The sequence below is a fragment of the Lissotriton vulgaris genome, chromosome 2_1, assembly GCF_964263255.1.
Source record: "Lissotriton vulgaris chromosome 2_1, aLisVul1.2, whole genome shotgun sequence".
NCBI lineage: Eukaryota > Metazoa > Chordata > Amphibia > Caudata > Salamandridae > Lissotriton > Lissotriton vulgaris.
In genome coordinates, this window is record NC_141687.1 from 268,974,992 (window position 1) to 268,999,602 (window position 24,611).

General features: G+C 44.1%; 1 protein-coding gene across 2 annotated transcripts in view; it reads right to left on the reverse strand.

Moving 5' to 3' along the window:
• The window catches only part of USP32 (ubiquitin specific peptidase 32), a 1,504,025-nt gene that overhangs the window by 159,666 nt on the left and 1,319,748 nt on the right, over positions 1-24,611 (reverse strand). For both annotated transcript variants that reach the window (XM_086954917.1, XM_086954918.1), the window contains exon 31: positions 12,617-12,920. In XM_086954917.1, coding sequence (XP_086811043.1) covers positions 12,617-12,920 — 304 coding nt within the window. The remainder of the gene's footprint in view (positions 1-12,616; positions 12,921-24,611) is intronic.

The window sequence follows — 24,611 nt, forward strand, 5'->3', positions numbered from 1 at the left end:
GGCAGTGCCAGTAAGACGAGCCCCAGATGAGAAAACAGGGGGTGGTGCGATCTCTCTGCGGTGGACCTGCTGCATATTATCTTCCTTCAAAATCGCCCTGCAATGAGAGGCGCACTCCTCCAGCTGTCAGGTAACAACCCTTTATTTCCAAAAACCGGAGTGCAACTCCGACAGATTGTGTCCATTTGCCTAATGCATTTCGGAGCTTACTTTCTCCTTCCTCAGAGGCACGTTGTCAGCACACCGATCAAAGTTCCATTCAGCCCTTCGCGCTGCTGCACCACTTTATTGACCTCCGGTGTGTCCATTTTACTGAGGTGCACGCTGGGACTTTGGGAACATGAATACACGGCAGGTCCAGCCGTTGGAGGTCGCACCGCCATCTCACTCGAACATGAGGGATCGTCTTACCTGAAACCTGTTCGGGGATAAATGACGGCGCAGCTGTTTCTTAAAACCGACGGAACAGGCTTTCTTTCCTGTAGCCCACTGGAGGGCTGTCACTGGTTCCTGTAATGTTTTGAATTGGACACAAACCACTGGAGGTACATATTTTGGACGAAAAAAAGACCACAGGGTCCAGCATGCACCTTATTTGAAAATATGCTAATTAGGTACACCGGAGACCTTTTGAACAATGAAGTGCTGCAGAGCCTTGTGGGATGTCCTGAACTTTGTGTGCAATCAAGCTGCCTCTGAAGAGGAGCGCAAAGGCTCTGAAACGCGTCAGGCAGGCGGAACAGAAATATTCAGGAAAGCAACCCTGCTCCCTTTGAATAAAGGATTTGTTAATTCAACAGTTGGAGGAGTGCGTCTCTATTGCAAGGGCATTTTTGGGAACATGTGTATATATATATATATATATATATATATATATATATATATATATATATAATGTGTCTATATGTGTGTGTGTATATGTATGTATGTGTGCATAAGGGAACGTGCACCATGAAGGCTTGGAACACAAAGCTCTCGTGGTTGGGTGGGTGGAATGGAAAGCTGGGTCGCCCGGCGCAGGGTGATGGCGGCGGGCGATAAATCTGATCACAGGAGCCCCTGTGCTGGGCTTGGGCCAGGTGCCCAGTAGAACATCTGCGAAGGCCTCATTAAAAGGCAGCAAGGGTTCTGAGGTGGAGACACCAGGCTGCAGGACCTCCATCAAGATATTCGTCTTGACTGCCACAGTAGGAAGCTGAAGGTTCAAGACCTCCGCAGCTCTACTTACTCCCATTGCAAATGAAGTCCCCTCCTCTGTAGCCAGGGTAGGGGGAGGAAGCATGCCAGGCTCTGGGGAGGCGTCCAAGCCACTGGCATCACCCAGGTCCTCGTACCAGTCCACTTCTTCATTAAAAAGGGGGATTTCTACGAGATCCTGCCGCCCCTCCCAATCCTTATCAAACCCTAGCCCTTCAGAATAAGAAAACAGCTCCGTCGGTGCCAGTCTTGGTGTCTCTGGAAGTCCAACCGGCTCTGTCGTCTGGAATAATACAGGGAAAGTGCCGCCGGCGACGTTAAGGGTCTCTGTGTTGGATGCAGCATAGGGGAAGGTCCAGTGGGTACAAGTGGCGCAGGGTTGGATATGGATCCAAGAGGAGGCCTGGCGCCGGGGACGGAGCCACTGCGTGGAACCCAAGGGAACGCCTCCTTCTGCGGAGCCCGTTTGGGCCCAAAGGTGAGACGGCAGGATCAGGCTGCCCAAAGATGTTGCACTATTTTGACTGGGCGGTGGTCACTCCCGGCTAAGGGAGGGAAACACGAAGCTGACACAGGCACCCGCTCTGCGGAGTGGGCTTACGCACGCCGAGACTCCTCCGTCTCGTCAGGCGACAGACGGGGCAAAGTGTTTTCGACTTCTCATGTATTTTTGAGCGAGAGAAGGAAAACTTGGATCCCCGGAGTGGTGCTCGGACCTTTCCCCCGACCGAGTCCGTTACCGGAAAAGAGATCTTTCGGCAGATCTCTGAGGAGCGTGACAACAGGCCGCAAGCAGCCTCAGGGACCGCTCCCTCAAAGCTTTCGGTGCCATGGTCCGGCAATCTGGGTACGACTAGGTTCATGGTCGCACTCCAGACACCAAAGGAATACCAACTGGGGGTCTGTAACCAACAGGGCGCAGTGACAGGTGCAGCATGGTTTGAACCCAGAGTTCTTACTAGACATACCTACACAACAAAAATATCATCAAAAAATTGAAAAAGTCTGTCAAAAGCTCTCTTTGTGGAAAGAAAAGAACTGATGTCAGCACACCAAGGTGGCGCCTATATGAAGCAGACGGCATGACTGACATGACGCCTCTGACGTCTAGCGGAGTCAACCAACATCACCTATCGGCGAGCAGGGTTACTGTTCTGAAAAAATAATCAGATCCAGCTTGACACCTCAAAGTTCTAAGGTAAGGAATCTGCGGCTAGATGTCTCTATATGATACTATGAATCAAGTAGTGAGTCCAATGAGTATGTCATCTCCAGCTGCCTTGTGTATGGAACGTTGACATGACATCTCACAAGTAATTATGTTTTCAGTGTTATATAGATTACATTATCAGTATTTTCACAAGTTCATAACCAGGCAATATCTTTAAAAGCTTCCCATAGGATTCTTAGTAACAAAATTGGGTTACTATGAAATCTATGGAAATACTATGTGACACAAGATGGGAACCTTTAAAAGCAAATAGTTGAATAGATTACACCAAAGAGAAGGTAAATGATTATCTAAGCTCCAATGGAGATCTGAAATGTATCAAAACTAAGTTAGAAGGCATAAAAGCAATCCACTCCTGCGAGAAGGTGAATATAACGGCTAATGATCGGATATCCCCTAACGTCTGCCCTGTAGGCAAACATTGTTTACTATCATGGGAAAAGAGGAGAGAAAAAAAGGGAGGAGAGGCTGAAACAGGATGTAGGTATATGTCATGGGAGTTGGGAGCTGGTGAACTAAGGCCATCTTCGGTCCGGCAGGAGGAAGCAGTGGAATACATCCTTAGGGAAAGTGATTGTATTAAAGACCTTAAAGCAACAGTGTCCTAATGCCCTAGTAAAAGAGCATATGTTTGGTAATCAAAGGGTTAAAAGTACTTCTAACAATTATTGCTGGTCTGAAATATAAAAACAAACTACAAGCAATACACTTTGGAATACTCTGTCACCGGGCCAACAAGGACTAACAAATAAGGAGTTGTTGAGCTTGTAAGTAAAAAATGTTCCCATACAACAGGCTATTGGAGAGGTTCCACACAGTATCCCTAACCACATTTAATTTCATCTGGTTACACTTTAACCCTACAAATATTATATGAAGATAAGGAAAGAAAAAGATGATCCAGAGCTACAAGCATTAAAATGATTGGCGCAAAATACCTCAATAGGACCTCTGGCTTGTCCTGATCTCTTAGAATAGGACTAATTTCTACATCAGACAGCTAAAACGTAGGTCATACTCCTAAGCACTGCTCCAACCTCATTTCAACCAGTTGACATTGGTGCTTTACCACAAAGGCCATCGTCATGAGTGGCCCATCAATTTAGCAACTAGCCATCTACCTAATGGAATGGTAACTCTGGGGGTGTAAAAAAAACAAAAAAAACGGACCATTATGAGTTGAGAACGTCAAGGGTCCACTAAGAAAAGGGACATTTCTGGGGAAACTGAATCTAGAGCAGCAGTTCTTCCATTTTTTTTACTCCTGTGGCTCCCACTGAATAACTACTGTAATTAAGAGTCCCAGCCCAAGGTTAGAGCTTTTCCAATTGCATTTTTATTTCTAAAATGCGAAGCAACATGCTAGACTCTAGTATATAACTTGAGGCCACCAATCATTCATACTAGATTCCATTTGCTATACTTGCGCAGCTCACACAATTCATTCCACAGATATTAATTTTTTGCCTCCTATTTTGAATTCCTTCACATTTACACTATGTTTAAAATGTTTCAGTTTTTCCTGTTTATCAACATACACTTTATTAATCAGATATGCTTATTTTATTTAGGTTTCTAAACATTCGGGGACTTCCTGAGTAGGTGTCAAATACCGCTGGGTCCACAGGTCCGCTTGTAGTCACTGATCTGCCACATCCAATTCCACCTGTAATTCCCCATTGTCACCTGCATTTTCACCTGGAGATCTATACTGCTTTATAAAGAATAAAAAACTTGGGTCCCTGGAACAAGTCATCCAGGCCTGCAGGTTTAACATGTAACTTGTAATACTGATGGAGCCAGTAACCCCTTGTAGAAAAGTGCTCCCTTTTTAGGTTGAGCATTCGAGACCTCTTGTATATAATTTAGTATATACTTATATGTCTATTCTGTTCAAATGCCTCTATTTAACTGTCTTGATAGAAAACAACCAGTAGAGGTCAGTAAAATACCACAATTGCTTTCTGCTTGTTCAACTCAGTAGAGGTCAGTAAAATACCAGAATCACTTTAACATTCTCTAGATTCCAGTCCAGAGAAATTGTCTTCCACGAGCACCCATAGGCAATAATATTTCTTTCAAATCTTGTATTCTCAGTGATATGACCACCGAAGGCCCTGATTTTATATTAAAAATAGAGCTTTGGACTATACCATTTCCCACTGAAAGGCAATATTTCTCTCCATGTGTTCCCATACCTGGCGTATCACGCACTTTGGTCCTTACTTTCCCACCATGTTAAAGAACAGTAGATGTTTCAGCACCCAGGCTAATGTGCTGCGTAGCTAAATACATATAAGATCACAAAGGCGAGACCGATTGCATTGCAAATGCTGTTGATATGGTCACCACCACTTTTTGCCTGGTATATGATGCAATTTTGGCTGAAGTGTACTGGGTTCCTGCAAAGGAGGTCCTCCGTGTTGGTGACTTTTCACCTAAAACAAGGTAACTGTTCAATTGTTCCCCAATTAGCAGGACCTTTAGCACCTCTGTAAGTCCCTAACAAATGGTACCCGTGGTACATAGGGCATGGTACTAAAGAGGGTCATTAAGGGCTGCAGCATGGACTGTGCCACCCTAGCAGACCCACTGCCAAACTCTTGCAAAATGCCATAGCAGGTTGTGCTAAATGGTGCAGACCAGGAACACACCCACTGTGCGATGCCCACAGACACTACATGTAAAATATGTAAGTCACCCCTACAGAAGGCCTTCTAGCCCCAAGGTGCATTATATTACATTTAAGGATGTATCCGCAACAGATATGCCCCTATGCAGTCTAGTTCAATTGCTAGGTAATACAAGTGAACAGGGGAGTTAAGGATATGTACTGGGCACAGGTTATTATGAGTTCATGAATAACAAGAAATAAACTAGGAGGTCTTAACAAATGAAGGAAAGTGACCACAATAAATTGACCGACACTTCTATCACAACTAACGGTGAGGGTCCATCAGTAATGAAAGAGTCCTATCAGCCCACCCAATTGGCGGAACCTCGTCATCTAGGACCTTATCAGCAGGTGTTCATCTGGCCAAGCTCAGTAGTGTTCGCTCGGTGCCAACAGTTCCCATGCTGAAAGAAGATGAGTCCTCACTGCGAGTGGTACTGATAGGGTGCAGTGCTCAAGAAAAAAGTGCATAATTAAAATGGCGGTCAGGGTAGACAAAATTATTTATTGGTATCTCCCTGGACGCCAGGTTAAAACAGATGTGGCAACAGTGTGACAAAATCACTGTCAAGGAAGCATCTATAAATAGGAAGAAAACACACAGTAGGAGTTTAAAACCAAGTTTCTTGTGGGTGTGTTTACACTACAATAGATACATTGAGCATGACATTTATCATTGCCAAAAATGTTTTTCTCTGTATGTTTCATAGAGCGGGGCCTCTCTATCCGAGCCGTTGCCGGGTGAGGTGAGGCTTGACTCCCAAACAGTGTTGGGTGAGTAGTTATCCTTTTTCAATATTACAGGATTCACTAGATTATCTGGTTTTTGACTCTCTTATAGTCATGAGATTGTCTGGCTCTCGCTAGAGCAGTCATTAGAAGTGTTTGTAGACCACTAGAATTTTGACTTTCACAACATGTTGATATTCACAATTGTATAATGGATGCAATATCAGTGTGTGTTTTCTTCCGTTTTTTTAGGAAAGGATTGTACTTTGCTTGGTTGCCAGACTTGAGACGGTAGGGTGGCTGACTAAGCCACATGACTAAAACTTACCATTCCAACCATGCTTTATAGCTTTCTCCTTTAAATTTTCCATAAATGAGAATTTAACTAGATGTTGCAGTAGCCTATTTTACAGCTTGGCCCTGACGAATGCCTGTAAAACAATACATGAAAGGCAGAAACATGTTGGCCTATTTATAGATGCTTCCTTGACAGTGATTTTGTCACACTGTTGCCACATCTGTTTTAACCTGGCGTCCAGGGAGATACCAATAAATAATTTTGTCTACCCTGACCGCCATTTTAATTATGCACTTTTTTCTTGAGCACTGCACCCTATCAGTACCACTCGCAGTGAGGACTCATCTTCTTTCAGCATGGGAACTGTTGGCACCGAGCGAACACTACTGAGCTTGGCCAGATGAACACCTGCTGATAAGGTCCTAGATGACGAGGTTCCGCCAATTGGGTGGGCTGATAGGACTCTTTCATTACTGATGGACCCTCACCGTTAGTTGTGATAGAAGTGTCGGTCAATTTATTGTGGTCACTTTCCTTCATTTGTTAAGACCTCCTAGTTTATTTCTTGTTATTCACGTTCTTAGTGGGGGTTCTGACTAGAGAGGTCGGTAAATATTGTCCCCTTGACCCTCAAAATACAGTTGTTTTTTCAGTATTATGAGTTCACCCAAATACATGATGGCTTCAATGAAACCTGTGGTGTTTGGTATCAAACTACTCAAAACTCAGGTGTTTCAGAGTGTAGGGTCCCTTGACAATGTATACCGATACTATGGCATCCATGCCCTATTGTGGAGTTGGGCAATGATCACTAATCAGTGCAGCTGAACTCTGTTTAAGCATCCTTTCAGAGTTCCTTTCTTCATATGGAAAAGCTGATACAGTGGGCACCTAGGCCGCTAGAGCAAATTAATCAAATTCACAGCATGCCACAAAAATGTTCTCATATGTTGAGCATCCCACAATCCTTTTGGTCCACATCAAGTTGTTTTGTAAATAAATTGTGAATGGTTGTCAAACCAATAGTACTTCAAGAACACTGGTTGGTAAGAACACTGAATGATGTATGTTTCGAATCAGTGAAAGCATCAGCATTTGATTCTTAATCGCTGATGTAAAGCATAGCATGCACAGATTGACATGCTATGTTATAATGAGTGTGACACCAAAATGTGGAGTGTAACTAATGATCACCACTGGCAATATGTACAGTAACACACTATCAAGGGTACCACCTATATGTTATTTTTAACGTCTGGGAGAAAGGGGAAAAAACAAAAACCAATAAGAAAACCTCCCGCTAGACCTATATTGCTGTTAGATTGGCTTAGCCGCTCTATGGGGCTATGCACAATTAGTACACAATAAGTATGCAATATTTGTTTTTTTATAACATGTATTTTATTTTGAAGTTATTATTTCATCATATGTATCTAAAAGAGTAAATAACATTAATCTCTGCGATTTCTTTCCACATTTCTTCCCTATGAATATTCAACAATTTAATTAGTTGACGTTGCTTTTTTGACATGGACAATGTCATCTGCATCATTTCATATACATCTGACCCCTACAGACTGACCACACTTACACACTGACCTCTCACACCAACATACATACTCATATATTCCACAAACCATACTAAACCCTCCCAAGATCGCATACACTATTGCGGTCACCAAGAGGACTGCTGCGAGGCAGTCTCCGTGACAGTGTTGTGGGTCGGGTGTCTCTCATTCAGGTCGATGCACGTTTCAGTGGATTTTGTCACTTTAAACCACCTTCTTCAGGACCACCAATGTAACAAAGTAAAGGCGAGGGGTCAGGTTATTTGAAATTTCAAAATGGAAACATAACTACGGGATGCCCTAAAACAGAAACTAAGCTTACTGAGTTACATGATTGAAAAAGGCTCCATTGGTCTGCTATATCCAAGCCAGCTCAAATCAACATCATTTAGTCTTGAGAAGAAATAAATATCAACCAACACCACCACTGGATCGTGAACATTGAGAAAAAGTGTATCAGTTAGTATAGAAAAAAGTTTCCTTTTTTTGATACATATGATGAAATAATAACTTCTAAATAAAATAAATGTTATAAAAAAACAAATATTGCATGCTTATTGTGTACTAATTGTAGATAGCCCCATAGAGCTGTTAAGCCTATCTAAAAGCAATAAAGGTCTAGTGGGAGGTTTTTGTATTGATTTTTGAGTATGTAAAGTAACATACATAAGAGCGTGGTGTGCGCGTCAGGTATAAACACACGCTGCAGCACTAATTCTCCGTGCTATATACTGCTTGCTTTTGAGGTGCTTCCCGATAAGCAAGTGCATATACTGCCTATGCATGCACAAAAATATTAGTATGCATGCCACACAATTTGCGTAGGACATAATAACTTCAGCGGGGGAGTATTAGAATAACAAACCCACCCTGACAAATGCCCAGTACCTATTAAGGCTAACAGTGTAGGGTAGAAACATTTTGGCATTTTAAGGGTCATAGAACCCCCATATCCTGAATGCCCCTTAAATAGCTTTTAATCTTTCCCATCCTCCCCTTCAATAAAGGGATACCTTGCATATATCTCATTTCAAAACTGTATAAAGCAGGTGCAGCACTCAACCCCATAGACGACAGATTAGTCAGTAGAGCCTGGGAAGTGGATTTGGGAACGATAATTACAGATAAGCAGTGGGCCAAGTGCTGCTTGGTCACGCAGGACGTCTCGCTGAAAAGTAAGCACAAACTCTTGCACTTTAAATTTTTACAAAGCATATACTTCACCCCAGGAGTAGCACACAAGATAGACCCCTCCAAGTTACACAACTGTCGCAAATCCTCTGCTCCTCAAGCTGATTTTGCACATGTCAAATGTCAAAAGCCTTTATATAGTGCAACAATTCACCAAAAAGGTCTCACATGGACATGCCCGAAACTGCAACACTACTGGGAGCGCCTACATTATACACTAGGGAAAATGACCAATCTCTCTCTGACTCCTACCCCTAAGATAGCCTTGCTGGGGTATACAGTGAATTTCCCTAGGAAAATTTGCAGACAGTTTGCAGCATTGGGTGTACTGCTGGCAAAACGAGAGGTGGCCATTCATTGGGGGCGTAAGTCCGCACCAACCGTCCAGAACTGCAGAGTCTGTCATATTGTAACATTAACAGTGAAGTATATGCAAGTGTGATGCATAGCTCGTCCCATCCCAAGGATATATGGGGCCCCTACCAGTCAGATAGTGAAACATTACGTCACGATTCAGATCAACAAGTGGTGCAGGGCATATTGCCAGAAGGAGTGGGGTAGCCATCTTTCTGCAGACCTTTTTTATCCTCTTGTTTTATTGCAGTTGAATGTCATTTATATATCTGTTAATTCTGTACTCGAAAGGCACAAGTACTAAAGATTTTTATTGCCTGGGTGAGATGTTATCAATAGGGATCACTCAATTTAGTTTCTACACTGCATATTATGAATCATATAACCTCGATTATATAGGAATAATATTGTAGACAGCTAAATTGAATGAGCATAGACATGGATATATCGTGACACTGTATAATGTTGCATTGGTGAAAGAATACATTGTACAATGCTTTGTGATTGACGAAAAGGAAAATAAAGTTTCAAAAATAATAATAATAAAGGGATACCTTGGGGTTGGTTAAGGAAGTTTGTTTAGTTGCTACATCCCCCCTAGATAGGAATATTCAAAGAGTTCCCTCGAATATGGTTTAGCCCACCCTGACCTTTAGGGGTCAGAATGAACCCAATGATGAAGCATTCCACTACTAAAGTGGGTGAGGGCTACTTATAATAAAAGGATTTCTTTCCCTTTTCCCACATCCTATTGAGGTAGCGTATAGGCATGGCATATGATCACACACTTTTCCCCTCTTCACGAGAACTGCCTCTTCTAGCAGAGGGATACCTTGTAGGTGAATGTTTGGTATAAAACACCTTGTCTTAATAAATCCCTACTGATGCCAGTACTGGTTCTGTTTAAGCATGCACCCAGAGGGCACCTTAGAGTTGACCCCTGAAAACCCTACCAGCCTCTTAGTGTGCTAGCGGACTGCTATCATCCAGCCTGCCACTACAGACATGTTTCTGACGCCCTGCAGGTGAGATCCCGTGCTCCCTGAAACAATGCCTGCTCTGAAGGAAGGTGTCCACACCTCCACTAGCAGGATGGTTAGTGAATCTGCATACAAAGGCCAGGGACTTCAAAGACCCTGCTGCCTTTGAAGTGCGACCCTGGCTTTCCCCCAACCTGGGAGATACCGTCACCTGACCTGAGGCTCATATGGCACCAGGAGGGGCAGGAAATTAGCTATGCTAAGAGGCGTGGTGCACTACCAGGCCAGTCACACCCCTAAGGTGGGATGCCTGATGTGCTCCACGAAAGACGGGTCCCACATTCCGATTTTGGTGGAAATAGGAATTCTAGGACAGTGTTATGCCCAATACCTACAGGAAGTGGTCAATAGGGGGTATAGTGACCAAAAGGGTGAGTAGCCCATTGGCTACTACACTTCACTTAACACCCCTACATTGAGTATTTAGGATGGTCCCCTGACACCAGGAAGTCCGATTCGTTTGACAAGAAAAGAAGAAGGACCAAGAAGAGCTGAAGAAGCAAGAACTACAGACTACTGGTGGACTTTGGCACCAAACCCTGCCTGCTTACCTGCTCCTGTCCTGACAATCGCGACAATCTGACTTGTCCTGCAGCTGTGCATCCTCCAAAAGCCTTGTAGCCTTCAGCACTTTGCAAAGATATCAGCATTCCCTTGAAGTGGAGGAGCCACTTCCCTGCAAACTGCAGGCACCGCCTGCAACATTCGGTTCACCGTTCTGCGGATCACTGGGTCGAACGACGCAGCAGCTGCCTAGGAGGAAGTCACCATGCTCTAGGTGTTCAGAATCATCTCCCCACCATGAGTGAATATTCCAGGACAAACCAGAACTACCCTGCACCAATGCCTGGGGTACCGAAAACCCTTGCAGCAACCATAGCTTGTTTTTTAGCCCAGTCCGGACTCCAATTTTGCTAAATTTGAGCAGCAGACGAGGGATGCCAGCACAACAGAGGCCAGCACTGAGTGTGGCCCAGCTATTCTGTTTTCTCCCACTTTGCAGGTCTTACTTAGAACCGTGGGGGCCTTTGAAGCACGGGCACTAACTAACCAAAATACACGGCACTCGAGCTCCCCGGCCCAGGTCCACGACAACAGATGGTGCTCACCTGCTCCCAGCACCTCCCATGAACATAGCTCTCCCACTGGGAGCTCTCATACTTGTACCTACATCCCCCTGTACAGCCTGTTTCTAGGAAACTCCCCCCATCTTTTCCTAAAGTGTAGCGCGAAAGTCTACGAACCTGTCCAGCACCTCTGCATCTAGGCACTCCAGGGCGGGTTAACAAACTGCTGGTGGTCCTTTGGACCTTAGCCCCCTAGCACCTTAAGACCTAAAGCGGACCCCACAGATTTAATTGCAAATACCTGTATGAAGTAGATCTTTCTTTCTTCATAGGAAAGAATTACCGTGTAAAATTGCATTTGAATTTCATTTTTACTTACCTGCAAAAATTGATAAACTGAAAAGTACTTACTCAATTATGAAGTCTTGCTATTAAAATAAAAAAATCCCTGTTGTTTGTCATAATTGGTCTTGAGCTTCTTTTTGGGTGTGTGTCCCATTTTTCACTCTGTAACACTACCCTTGGATAAGCCTAAACTTCTCGCCCGCACTACTACAAAAGAGAGCATTTGGGATTATTAATCTAAGCCCTGTAAGCCAATAAGGGGTGTCTGAACTTTCTACATAGTATACCTCGTTATGGTACGCTACATAAAAAGCCAGCTTCCTACACCCGTTACCAGGAAACCAGCAGAGTCCATGCAACTCAGAAAGGGGCCTTAAAAGGCAACAGAGTAAACATGAGTACTGTTCAGTAAAACAGTAATTTGCCCAAGAAAGCAGTCACCTTTCCACTTATTTAATAACAGAATAAGGGTGTAAACTTGGTTTAAAATGTCTTGACAGTCCACTCAAATGGCAATGCTAAATTCTTGGTTTAAAGAAGGCAGCTCAAAAAGTGATGAGATATATGATACATAGGCACAATATATTTTTGAGTCAGACAAATGTTCAAAATGTACTATATTTCAAGACAGAACATCAAATAAATAGAAATGCAGACTGTCTAAAGCGCCAAAATCATTGATCTTACTAACCTATGGATAACAGTTAAATTGTAACACCAACTAGTACAGGACTATGTAAATATTTTCCCAGAACAAAAGGCTGAAAAACCGGAGGGCAGAATTAATAAAGGCACTAAAGATTATTTAGCAGAATGTTAAAATCAACTCAAAAGTTGTTAAGAAAACCTATGAACTAGAAGCCTCAGCTTGGAATCTTTTGAGAACGTCAGAACCCTACTTTTTCTTGTACTTAATACATACCTTTAATATTATTAGCAAAGCCACCACTAAGTGATGTTGGTATGCAATTCAGCGCATCGCCTTCACCAGTGCTGCTGGTATTTTGTAGATCTCCTCTTTGCATCTCTCCAAGCACAGGCCGGAGCTCCATTCTTGCCTCTGTTTGGACGTCAGAGTCTGAAGTTTGCTGCCTTCGTTGGCACAGCACTGGATTCCTTGGCACTAAAAAGGCACTAGGGTCAAAACCCTTCCTTGGAAACTTAACAATTTTTTGTGACTTTATCCATCGACCATTTACAAACTGGAATCTCTTTAAGTGAATTATCTAGTGGAAGATGGGAAGAAAGGAAACACTTTAAGCATATATTTAAACCAATCATAGTACAATCAAGTGCAATATTAGCTATACAATAAATGGTGTGTGATCAACAAAATACAATGTCATAAGAGGACAAGCAAAACATCTGGCAAGCACATCAAAATATTGGGTAGCTACTATAACTTGGTGCTGCAAAAATAATGATTACTTAAGGTTTCACTTTCAATATTGCTCTGCATGTTTACATTACATCTTTGCTACATACAAATAAAAATGTTATAAAAATGGACGTTCATAGTGTACCTATTTATATGACAAGTCAAGATTGTAATTATTAGGAGAAAGCTACTTTCATCTAATGGATATCCATCTTCATGTAGAGTCCGGAAGTTTGAAATTTCCCTCTGCGTCAGACTGACATAATTGGTTGTGCAATAAAAGCACATACATACACACACTCAAGGCTTCAGTTGTCAAATTAAAACAGTAAAAAATCTTTACCAAAGAACTGAACCTTTCTCAGTTTCTTTAACACAGGTCAACAATAAGGTTTCGGTGCAAGAAGTATCCATTAGAGGATATGTAACAGGTTCCCTCAATGGCTACTTCTTCCCACAGAGTTAAATCTTTGAAGGGCTCTACTAGCAATGTTCACATCAACGGGATGGTATGGAGAACACAAAACATAAATTTCATTAGGAAATGCTGTGGCACAACTCATGCAAAATAGGCCTCCCTTCAGAGTCCAGACACAAATATAGAATTATAGTCCAATGCCGAGGGCTATATCGGTTGGTAAAGGCCCTAAACCCAAGTTATGAGGCTTGATTGTTTTGAATTTTTTCAATGGAGCTTTCAACATTACAATGTTTATTATAACTTTATAATGTGAGAGCTCCACTGAAGACAATGCAATAGCTCCAGGCTTATAAGAGCTGGTATAAGCCCGGATCTCCAACATTCCAATGTTTGTCCTTATGTTTCTACCTTTTTAACCCTTTCCATGCGTCGGACGGACCCCAGCCATGCGACGTCACGGTGTGTGTGCCTGGCCGTCCGAATCGTGCACGTGTGGAATTCACCCGCACCGCGAGGGAATTCAAAGCACGTCCAAGGGGATTTATTTAAGACATTCTACCCTTACTGAGTGGACAGTTCTAATTGCCTTTAGCCCTCCTGCCTCGGGCTATACCAGTAGTTAAAGGCCCTCGCTCTCATTATAGGCCCTCTGTAGGAAAGTAGGATCTGCTTTCATGGTTACTCCCACTTTTTGCTGGTGTTACTCTGTTTTCCTGACTAGTCTGACTGGGATCCTACGAATCAGGACCCCAGTCACTGTGCTTTCTCCTTAAATTGGACAGGGTTAAGTACTTTGGTACCTTCCCAATTGGCTACTAGTGTACCATTCTAAGTCCCTAGTATATGGTACCAAGGAATAGGTACAGTAGGGTTCTCCCATGGGCTGCTGCATGTATTGTGCCCCCCATTAGAGTCCACTCAAACTGTGACTACAGGCCTGCCTTGGCCACCTGTGTAAGCTGGTACTGCGCAAGCACCATTTACGACAGATTCTTATATCGAAGGTCAATGCACTTAAAACCTATAAGTCATCCCTAAGGTAGGCCTTTCAATCCTGAAGGCAGGGTGCTAGGTTGTACGTGTGAGGGTGCCTTGCACAAGCAGGACACCTACTATAAACCCCAGAGTTGATTCTCCAGACTTTGAGAGGTCAGCCATTTTTAGGGCTCGGGCCTCGGCCACCACGAAGTGGGGGCGGAGCTTGCGAGCTCTTTTGTATTTAGAAAAAAAAGAATTCAGAAAGGGGTCTGGCTGGCACATTCTTTAGTGCGCGCCGGCGTTTTTTATGGCATCTGCCTAGTGATTCGTCTTCGCTGTGCTGTTTATGTAGTAGCCTTGACGTGATAGGGTATATTTACTTTTCGTCCGTCATTTATTGCAGTCGTATGGCATATTCTGTGCGCGAACGAGCACGGCAGAGTGATTAATCTTAATTAGCAGCTGTCAGAGTGTCCGTGTAATACAATCCAGATATTGCGAGCGCGTTCACCATTGCATTGCATGTATCATGCGCGGCCTGCTTAAGGGACACCGTGCCTAATGTAAGGCAGCTTTGCATCGTTTCTCTGGCACCGAAGATCTTAATGGAGGTGTGGTGTGGTTAGAGGGGGTGGGGATGGAGTAGTGTGCGGTTACTCTGATACTCTCATCGGATGGCCATCATGTTCGCTATTTCTTGTTCATGCAAACCACTCTCCCTGTTCTAGGTCAGATTATAGCACTATACAATAGAAGACAATATTAGAATACAATAACAAAGAGATGGAAAGAAGGCTGCATAAGAGTCTCATGCTGCGTACAGGAACATTGCACCCCCAATCCAGCATTGTAGGCTGCAAAGAAGTACTACCACCACCAGTACCACCACCACCAGTACCACCACCACCAGTACTACCACTACCAGTACTACGGGCAGCAGTACCACCACCACTAGCACTACCACCACCAGTACTACCACTACCAGTACTACGGGCAGCAGTACCACCACCACTAGCACTACCACTACCGGTACCACCACCAGTACTACCACTACCAGTACCACCACCAGCACCAGTACCACCACCACCACCAGTACTACCACTACCAGTACCACCAACACCCCCAGTACTACCAGTACTACAGCCACCAGTACTACAACTACCACCACCACCAGTACTAACAGTACCACGACCACCAGTACTACCACTACCAGTACTACCAATACCACTACCACCACCAGTACTACCACCACTAGTACCACCACCACCAGTACTACCACTACCAGTACCACTACCACCACCACCAGTACCACCCCCACTAGCACTACCACTACCGGTACCACCACCAGTACTACCACTACCAGTACCACCACCAGCACCAGTACCACCAGTACTACCACTACCAGTACCACCAACACCCCCAGTACTAAAGCCACCAGTACTACAACTACCACCACCACCATTACTAACAGTACCACGACCACCAGTACTACCACTACCAGTACTACCAATACCAGTACCACTACCACCTCCAGTACTACCACCACTAGTACCACCACCACCAGTACTACCACTACCAGTACTACGGGCAGCAGTACCACCACCACTAGCAATACCACTACCGGTACCACCACCAGTACTACCACTACCACCACCACCAGTACCACCACCACCAGTACCACCACCACCAGTACCACCACTACCAGTACTACCACCAGCAGTACTACCACCAACAGTACTACCACTACCAGTACCACGACCTCCAGTACTACCACTACCAGTACCACCACCACCACCAGTAGTACCAGTACCACCACCACCACCAGTACTTCCAGTACTACCACCATCAGTACTACCATTTCTACCACCACCAGTACTACCACTACTACAGCCACCATTACTACCACTACTACAGCCACCAGTACTACCACCACCAGTACTACCACTACCACGACCACCAGTACTACCACTACTACCAATACCAGTACCACTACCACCATCAGTACTACCACCACCAGTACCACCACTACCAGTACTACGGGCAGCAGTACCACCACCACTAGCACTACCACTACCGGTACCACCACCAGTACTACCACTAACAGTACCACCACCACCAGTACCACCACTACCAGTACTACCACCAGGAGTACTACCACCAACAGTACTACCACTACCAGTACCACCACCTCCAGTACTACCACTACTACCACTACCAGTACCACCACCACCACCAGTACTACCAGTAATACCACCACCAGTACTACCACTACCAGTACCACCACCAGTACTACCACTACCAGTACCACCACCAGCACCACCACCACCAGTACTACCACTACCAGTACCACCAACACCCCCAGTACTACCAGTACTACAGCCACCAGTACTACAACTACCACCACCACCAGTACTAACAGTACCACGACCACCAGTACTACCACTACCAGTACTACCAATACCAGTACCACTACCACCACCAGTACTACCACCACTAGTACCACCACCACCAGTACTACCACTACCAGTACCACCACCACCACCACCAGTACCACCACCACCAGTACTACCACTACCAGTACTACGGGCAGCAGTACCACCACCACTAGCACTACCACTACTGGTACCACCACCAGTACTACCACTACCACTACCAGTACCATCACCAGCACCAGTACTACCACTACCACCAACACCCCCAGTACTACCAGTACTACAGCCACGAGTACTACAACTACCACCACCACCAGTACTAACAGTACCACGACCACCAGTACTACCACTACCAGTACTACCAATACCAGTACCACTACCACCACCAGTACTACCACCACTAGTACCACCACCACCAGTACTACCACTACCAGTACTACGGGCAGCAGTACCACCACCACTAGCAATACCACTACCGGTACCACCACCAGTACTACCACTACCACCACCACCAGTACCACCACCACCAGTACCACCACCACCAGTACCACCACTACCAGTACCACCACTACCAGTACTACCACCAGCAGTACTACCACCAACAGTACTACCACTACCAGTACCACCACCTCCAGTACTACCACTACTACCACTACCAGTACCACCACCACCACCAGTACTACCAGTACCACCACCACCACCAGTACTACCATCAGTACTACCATTTCTACCACCACCAATACTACAACTACTACAGCCACCAGTACTACCACCACCAGTACTACCACTACCACGACCACCAGTACTACCACTACCAGTCCTACCAATACTAGTACCACTACCACCACCAGTACTACCACCACCAGTACCACCACCACCAGTACTACCACTACCAGTACTACGGGCAGCAGTACCACCACCACTAGCACTACCACTACCGGTACCACCACCAGTACTACCACTATCAGTACCACCACCACCAGTACCACCACCACCAGTACCACCACTACCAGTACTACCACCAGGAGTACTACCACCAACAGTACTACCACTACCAGTACCACCACCTCCAGTACTACCACTACTACCACTACCAGTACCACCACTACCAGTACCACCACCACCACCAGTACTACCAGTAACACCAACACCAGTACTACCACTACCAGTACCACCACCACCAGTACTTCCAGTACTACCACCATCAGTACTACCATTTCTACCACCACCAGTACTACCATTTCTACCACCACCAGTACTACCACTACTACAGCCACCAGTACTACCACTACTACAGCCACCAGTACTACCACTACCACCACCACCAGTACTACCACTACCACCAGTAATACCAGTACTACCAGCATCAATACTACCAGTACTACCACAACCAGTACTACCACTACTACAGCCACCAGTACTACCACTACTACAGCCACCAGTACTACCACCACCACCAGTACTACCAGTACCACCACCACCAGTACTACCACTACCAGTACTACCACTACCAGTACTAGCAGTACCACAACCACCAATACTACTACCAGTACTACCACCATCAGTACTACCAGTACTAACACCACCAGAGTAGTGAGTAGAGTAGTGAGTAGAGTAGTGAGTAAAGTAGTGAGTAGAGTAGTGAGTGCAGATTAGTGAGTAGTGAGTGAGTAGTGAGTAGAGTAGTGAGTAGTGAGTGCAGAGTAGTGAGTGCAGAGTAGTGAGTAGTGAGTGCAGAGTAGTGAGTAGTGAGTGCAGAGTAGTGAGTAGAGTAGTGAGTAGTGAGTAGAGTAGTGAGTGCAGAGTAGTGAGTAGTGAGTGCAGAGTAGTGAGTGCAGAGTAGTGAGTAGAGTAGTGAGTAGAGTAGTGAGTAGAGTAGTGAGTAGAGTAGTGAGTAGTGAGTAGAGTAGTGAGTGCACAGTAGTGAGTAGAGTAGTGAGTAGAGTAGTGAGTAGTGAGTGCAGAGTAGTGAGTAGAGTAGTGAGTGCACAGTAGTGAGTAGAGTAGTGAGTAGAGTAGTGAATAGAGTAGTGAGTAGAGTAGTGAGTGCAGAGTAGTGAGTAGAGTAGTGAGTAGTGAGTGCAGAGTAGTGAGTAGAGTAGTGAATGTGAGTGCAGAGTAGTGAGTGCAGAGTAGTGAGTGCAGAGTAGTGAGTAGTGAGTAGAGTAGTGAGTAGAGTAGTGAGTGCAGAGTAGTGAGTAGAGTAGTGAGTGCAGAGTAGTGAGTAGAGTAGTGAGTAGAGTAGTGAGTAGAGTAGTGAGTAGAGTAGTGAGTAGAGTAGTGAGTGCAGAGTAGTGAGTGCAGAGTAGTGAGTAGAGTAGTGAGTAGAGTAGTGAGTAGAGTAGTGAGTAGTGAGCAGAGTAGTGAGTAGTGGGTGCAGAGTAGTGAGTAGAGTAGTGAGGTGAGTAGAGTAGTGAGTAGAGTAGTGAGTAGTGAGTAGTGAGTAGAGTAGTGAGTAGAGTAGCGAGTAGTGAGTGCAGAGTAGTGAGTAGTGAGTGCAGAGTAGTGAGTAGTGAGTGCAGAGTAGTGAGTAGAGTAGTGAGTAGAGTAGTGAGTAGAGTAGTGAGTAGGACATCACAGGCAGCAGCTGTGCAAGCTTCTTACACTCACAAGGAGACCACAGGCAGCTGAGGTGCAATCTTCTCCCACTCACAAGAAGGACATCACAGGCAGTAACGGTGCAATATTCTCACACTCACAAGGAGATCACTGGCAGTACACACCACATGAACACACTCCATAACACATAGCAACAATACATTGCCATTTACAATGCCATTAGCTCAAACTCAAATAAATCCGAGCCCGATTGCATTTCTAATGCTTGTTATACATATAGTGGCCATGCCTCATTATGCGATGGCTAACTATATATTGGCTGTGCCGAATCTGGGCATGTTTGGTATCAAACATGTTGGAATCATGCCCCAACACTGTTACTGGTGTTGCAGGTATGAGTCCATGCACCAGGAAATTCCTCCGGGAAGCCCCCAGTAACAGCTTTCCAGGGTCTGCCAGCAAGCTAGTGCAGCTGTCGACCCCAGACATGATTCTGCCCTCCTCCTGCTGAGCTCGAGCAGGGAAGGGGTGGATAGAACAATATGTTTCCTGTCACAGTGAGGTGTGACCATCTGTCAGACAGGACTTAATATGTTGGGCTGAGATGGAGGAGTTTGCCAGCACCACCACAATGCTTTGAGGGGCACTGTTATGTATCGATTTAGATTCCGTCTGAAATTCCTGATTCATGCCCTTATTTAGGCATAGAAATCCAGCCCTTATTTAGGCATTGTCCATGCTATGTAAAAATAAGAGGGTATCCCCGACTAGAGTTCCTAATTCGGGATAAATCAAACAATTGAGAATATGGTAAAGTTGCATACCTAACGCAACTTTGTTCTGTCTTCCCCCAGATTTCGCTGTAACGGATCCCGAACCCAGGCCCCCTTTCCACATTTCTATACCCAGCTCCCCACACAGAATCACCGATACTGGCGCACAAGGTACCTTTAGAGGAGTTTTATTTCACTTCTCCCACAACCCACAGTTTAATAGCAAATCTAGGTGCTCTCATGGAGCTACCCATTTCCTCTGAAAATATTAATACTATGCAATTACAATTCCTCTGTTCACAGATATAAACGATTATAGAAGCTTCTTTCCATTCTATCCTGGTAGATTGTTCATCCAACCCTACCACTTTACCAGACTCCATTATTGGAAAACGCGACACAGTCAATGTGCAGGTACCTAATCTATACATAGGCCGCATTTGTGAGGGACCGTCTCACTCAGCCAATTTTTGAATTTTCAATCTACTTTTTCTTGTCCTCTTAATTTCAGGACTAACCAAAATCTCACCCTTAATAACGGCCAAGGCAGATTCTAATCTTCGTATACAAGGTATACCAAAGTACCTACACCTTTACTTGTTTGAGCCTCCCCACTGTTATAATTCCGGGTCTGCTTCACTAATATTCAATTTCAATTTCCCTCTTGCAGACTCCATTACCTTACATCAGTATATCCCCTTTAAGCTGCTCTAGATACATATCATCTATTTTCAGGTATCTTTGTTTTTCTATCACAAAACCACCCTCTTCTGCTTTCCATCTCTTTCCCTTTTCCTCGCCCCCCCCCCCCACAATCCCCCCCCCACGCCCGCCCAACTGCATCCACCCGCTTAGACAATACTATCGCCCCTCCCCCGTTTTCACTTCCAAAATGGGCTAGCCAAAATGTTCAAACAGTTGCAGGAAATGGACTTCTGTATGATTGTATTACAGCATCCTCTGTGTATATATGTATAGCTGTAGATTTGTACAAATGTACATAAGATAGTGAGGTATTTCTGTGCCCCATGTTTGTTGACAAAACACTTGTAAATATTGTACATAGATAGATAGATACTGTTAAGGTTTCACTTTGTATAAAATCTTACTGTATAGTACAATAGACTGACATTTTGATATGTATAAATTGACACTGATATGTATTTTTTTGTATTGTTTGTATATATATTTCCCCATATAGGTTCTCTGGAAACACTCATGGCTTCCTGATGAAGGCTCACAGCCGAAACACGCGTAGTACACTGTAACCTATAGCCATGTTTTAAACGATTACTGTAATGCACTTTAAACACCCATGAATTGGAATTTACAGTATGTTATATATGTAGAAAGTTTGTCACATATATCCAAAGATTATTGCATTTTTTAAACCTGAATATGATTTAATAAAGAAAAAATATTTTTGTACCAAAACCTTGATTAAGATACATTCACTGTTGTCTAATGTCAGTCTAAGTCCATAATTCAACCTGTTCCTAATTTACCGTATTCTCAATTGTCCATGCTAACCAAATATAGGCATGGCCACCAACATCCGTTCATCTACGTCACAACGAGTTCTTGGCAAACTAGACTCTTAAGCCTTTAAGACTTCCTCTTGCTTGGATATTGATTTCTCCAAGAACTCATTTATTATGCATGAACATCTATTCCTTAGGGGTTCTTATGCCCGAATTGTACGTCAATACTGGCATTCCTAAACACTTTCAAGGTATAAATATACCTTCACTTGCTATGGCAGGGCACGCTGCATTTCGGCTACCTACTTGCACGACGCGGCTCGCCACAGCAATCCCGAAGGAAGGCAAGCCCCCAACTAACGCACTGACCAGACGCTGCCATCCTCCCTGCAGAGAATCAGCGCCAGAGTTTGTGACTCCCTTTTCGGGGTGTTAGAGATCGAGACCCGCAAAAGAGATACCAACTGCTCTCATTCTAAGGTATGGAGCAGACTAGAACCTAGAGGGACTCTTGGCCACTATAGCTAAACTAGACTATAACTAAAACAGCACCTATTTCTTCCCTCGTACTACACTTAGGTTAGGTACACTGGGGTAGGATTATTTTAGACGCACCAGATGAGTATTTTAGCCTGTGTCATTTATGTATGTATTTTTATAATTATATGTCATAGCTACAGACCATGCGATTACAGTATTATTTTATCTTAGTGCAATCGCTGTACGTATTATACTTCGCATACTGTCTTACGATTGTAGCAGTTCATATCTCTTGCATGAGAAATAAGACTTTTCAATAAACTTTTCAATAAACCCTTTTTATTGAAACGCCCGTCTATCAATTTCAATTTATAAAGCTTTATTCGACATTTGTCATAAAAGCATCCACCTAACCCTAATACAATAAATACTACATATAAAAATCCTTCTAAAAATACATATTAAACATTAAATGTCGAATAATACATAGTAAAAAGTACATCGATATTACAACACATTATTACACTTTAAAAAGTAAAGTTTCTATAGGTTAAAAGACAATAATCCATGTCGCAAAAAGCAAAATTGAAGATATACGTAATTTCATTTTGATGCAATAGCCGTTAATGATCTGGTACGAATTAGCCACGACCAAGCCAAAAATTTTGCTACACCAACCACAAGCAATGTTGAACAGTCTGTTTCAAGTATCCTAAGGGCTTCAGATTGGCTTAGGGTTCCCAACTTTGAGCACACCGGTTTTAACCATTTACGTCTGGGGGACAAGTACAGTGGGCAACAAAACAAGAAATGGGAGATGTGTTCAGTTTCTTCATTACAATGGTGACAATGATCATCCCATGCCAGGGACCAATGCTTCTTGAACGCATTCAAAGGAAGTGTACCAATGCGAAATTGAAAATAAAGTTTTCTATCGTATGGTTTTTCAATTAAGTCCCAGAAAGGTTCGTAAGAAGGGTACATTTTTGTATTTAGGAAGCGAGATGTTAAATTTGCGCTTGTACTGTCACTAAACATTGTAAAATATACCATTTCCCAATATAGATCTTTTAACTTTTCCTTCGTAGGGAAGCAGGCCACATCTTTGTTGTCCCATAAATAGTCCAATTTCAATTTTGTAAGGAGTCCCCGCAACTCCCTTAACCATGGAATACTATGGAAACGGTCGAATTTGATGACATCCATCAATGCTGCTGCATAGTGGCCTAATTCTGGGGTCACCATAACTCGTCTCCAATATAGGAGGGGCCGAAGCCTCGCTATGTCCTCAACAGATTTTCTTCCCAGGTCCAATTTTAACGGGATTGTTGGTGTACTTTGGGGGACCATTACGATCCCTCGTAAAAACCTGTTTTCAGCTCGGCCCAATTCTCTCAAGTTTGAGAACCCCCATAGTTCAGAACCATATAAACAAGCCCCCAGGACTTTCATGGAATAAATTTCCATCACACAGTTTACAGGCTTTGTCAGTGAGGTGCGGTGTTTTAAGGAAATAGCGCCTGCTAGCTGTCTAAACTTTAGTAGGGTTGTGGTTATGTGTTGTTTCCAGCTCATGTTTTCTTGCAGAGTGATACCTAGGTATGAAAAAGAGTCCACTCTTTCTAGGGGTGTACCTTTGTATTTTATTACACCCTTAAAGGTGGACTGCTGATTGAGGCACATGAATTTTGTTTTAGTAGTGTTCAATTCCAGGCCCCTCTCATCACAATATACACCAAAGGCATCAACCACTTTTTGTAGCCCACTGGGGGTGCGGGAAAGTAAGAGTGTATCGTCCGCAAACATGAGGACTGGTACACGAGAGCCAGCTATTACTGGGGCGTCACTAGCAATCTTCTCTAGATGTTCAACGATACCATTTATATAGATAGAGAAGAGGGTTGGCGCTAGGACACACCCTTGTCTCACCCCACGTTCAACCGGAAAGGGATCAGTTACATCACCTTGTTTGCCTCATCGTATCCTTGCAAAATTGTTTTCGTGTAGGCGAACAAGGAGTGTGAGCAAATCCTGACTTAGGCCTGCGTCCGCCAAGGTCTGCCAGAGTTTTTCCCTGGGGACCAAGTCGAAAGCGGCTTTTAGATCTACGAAAACTGCATACAATGTCCCCTTCTTTAAAGTGACGTTTCTCCAATAGATGGTTAGAAAATGGAGGACTTGATCGACGCTACTAGTTAGGGGCCGAAACCCAGCTTGATAAGATGACAAGATGTTGTTTTCGTCGATCCATTGCTGCAATTTGTTTTGAACTAATCGGCCCATTAGCTTTTGTGCTGTATCGATCAAACTAATGGGTCTGTAGTTTTTAGCCAGGGATCGGTCACCTTTCTTATATATGGGAATTATTTCAGCTCCCTTCCATGAAGCAGGCACTTTCCCTCCCATAGCCACCGC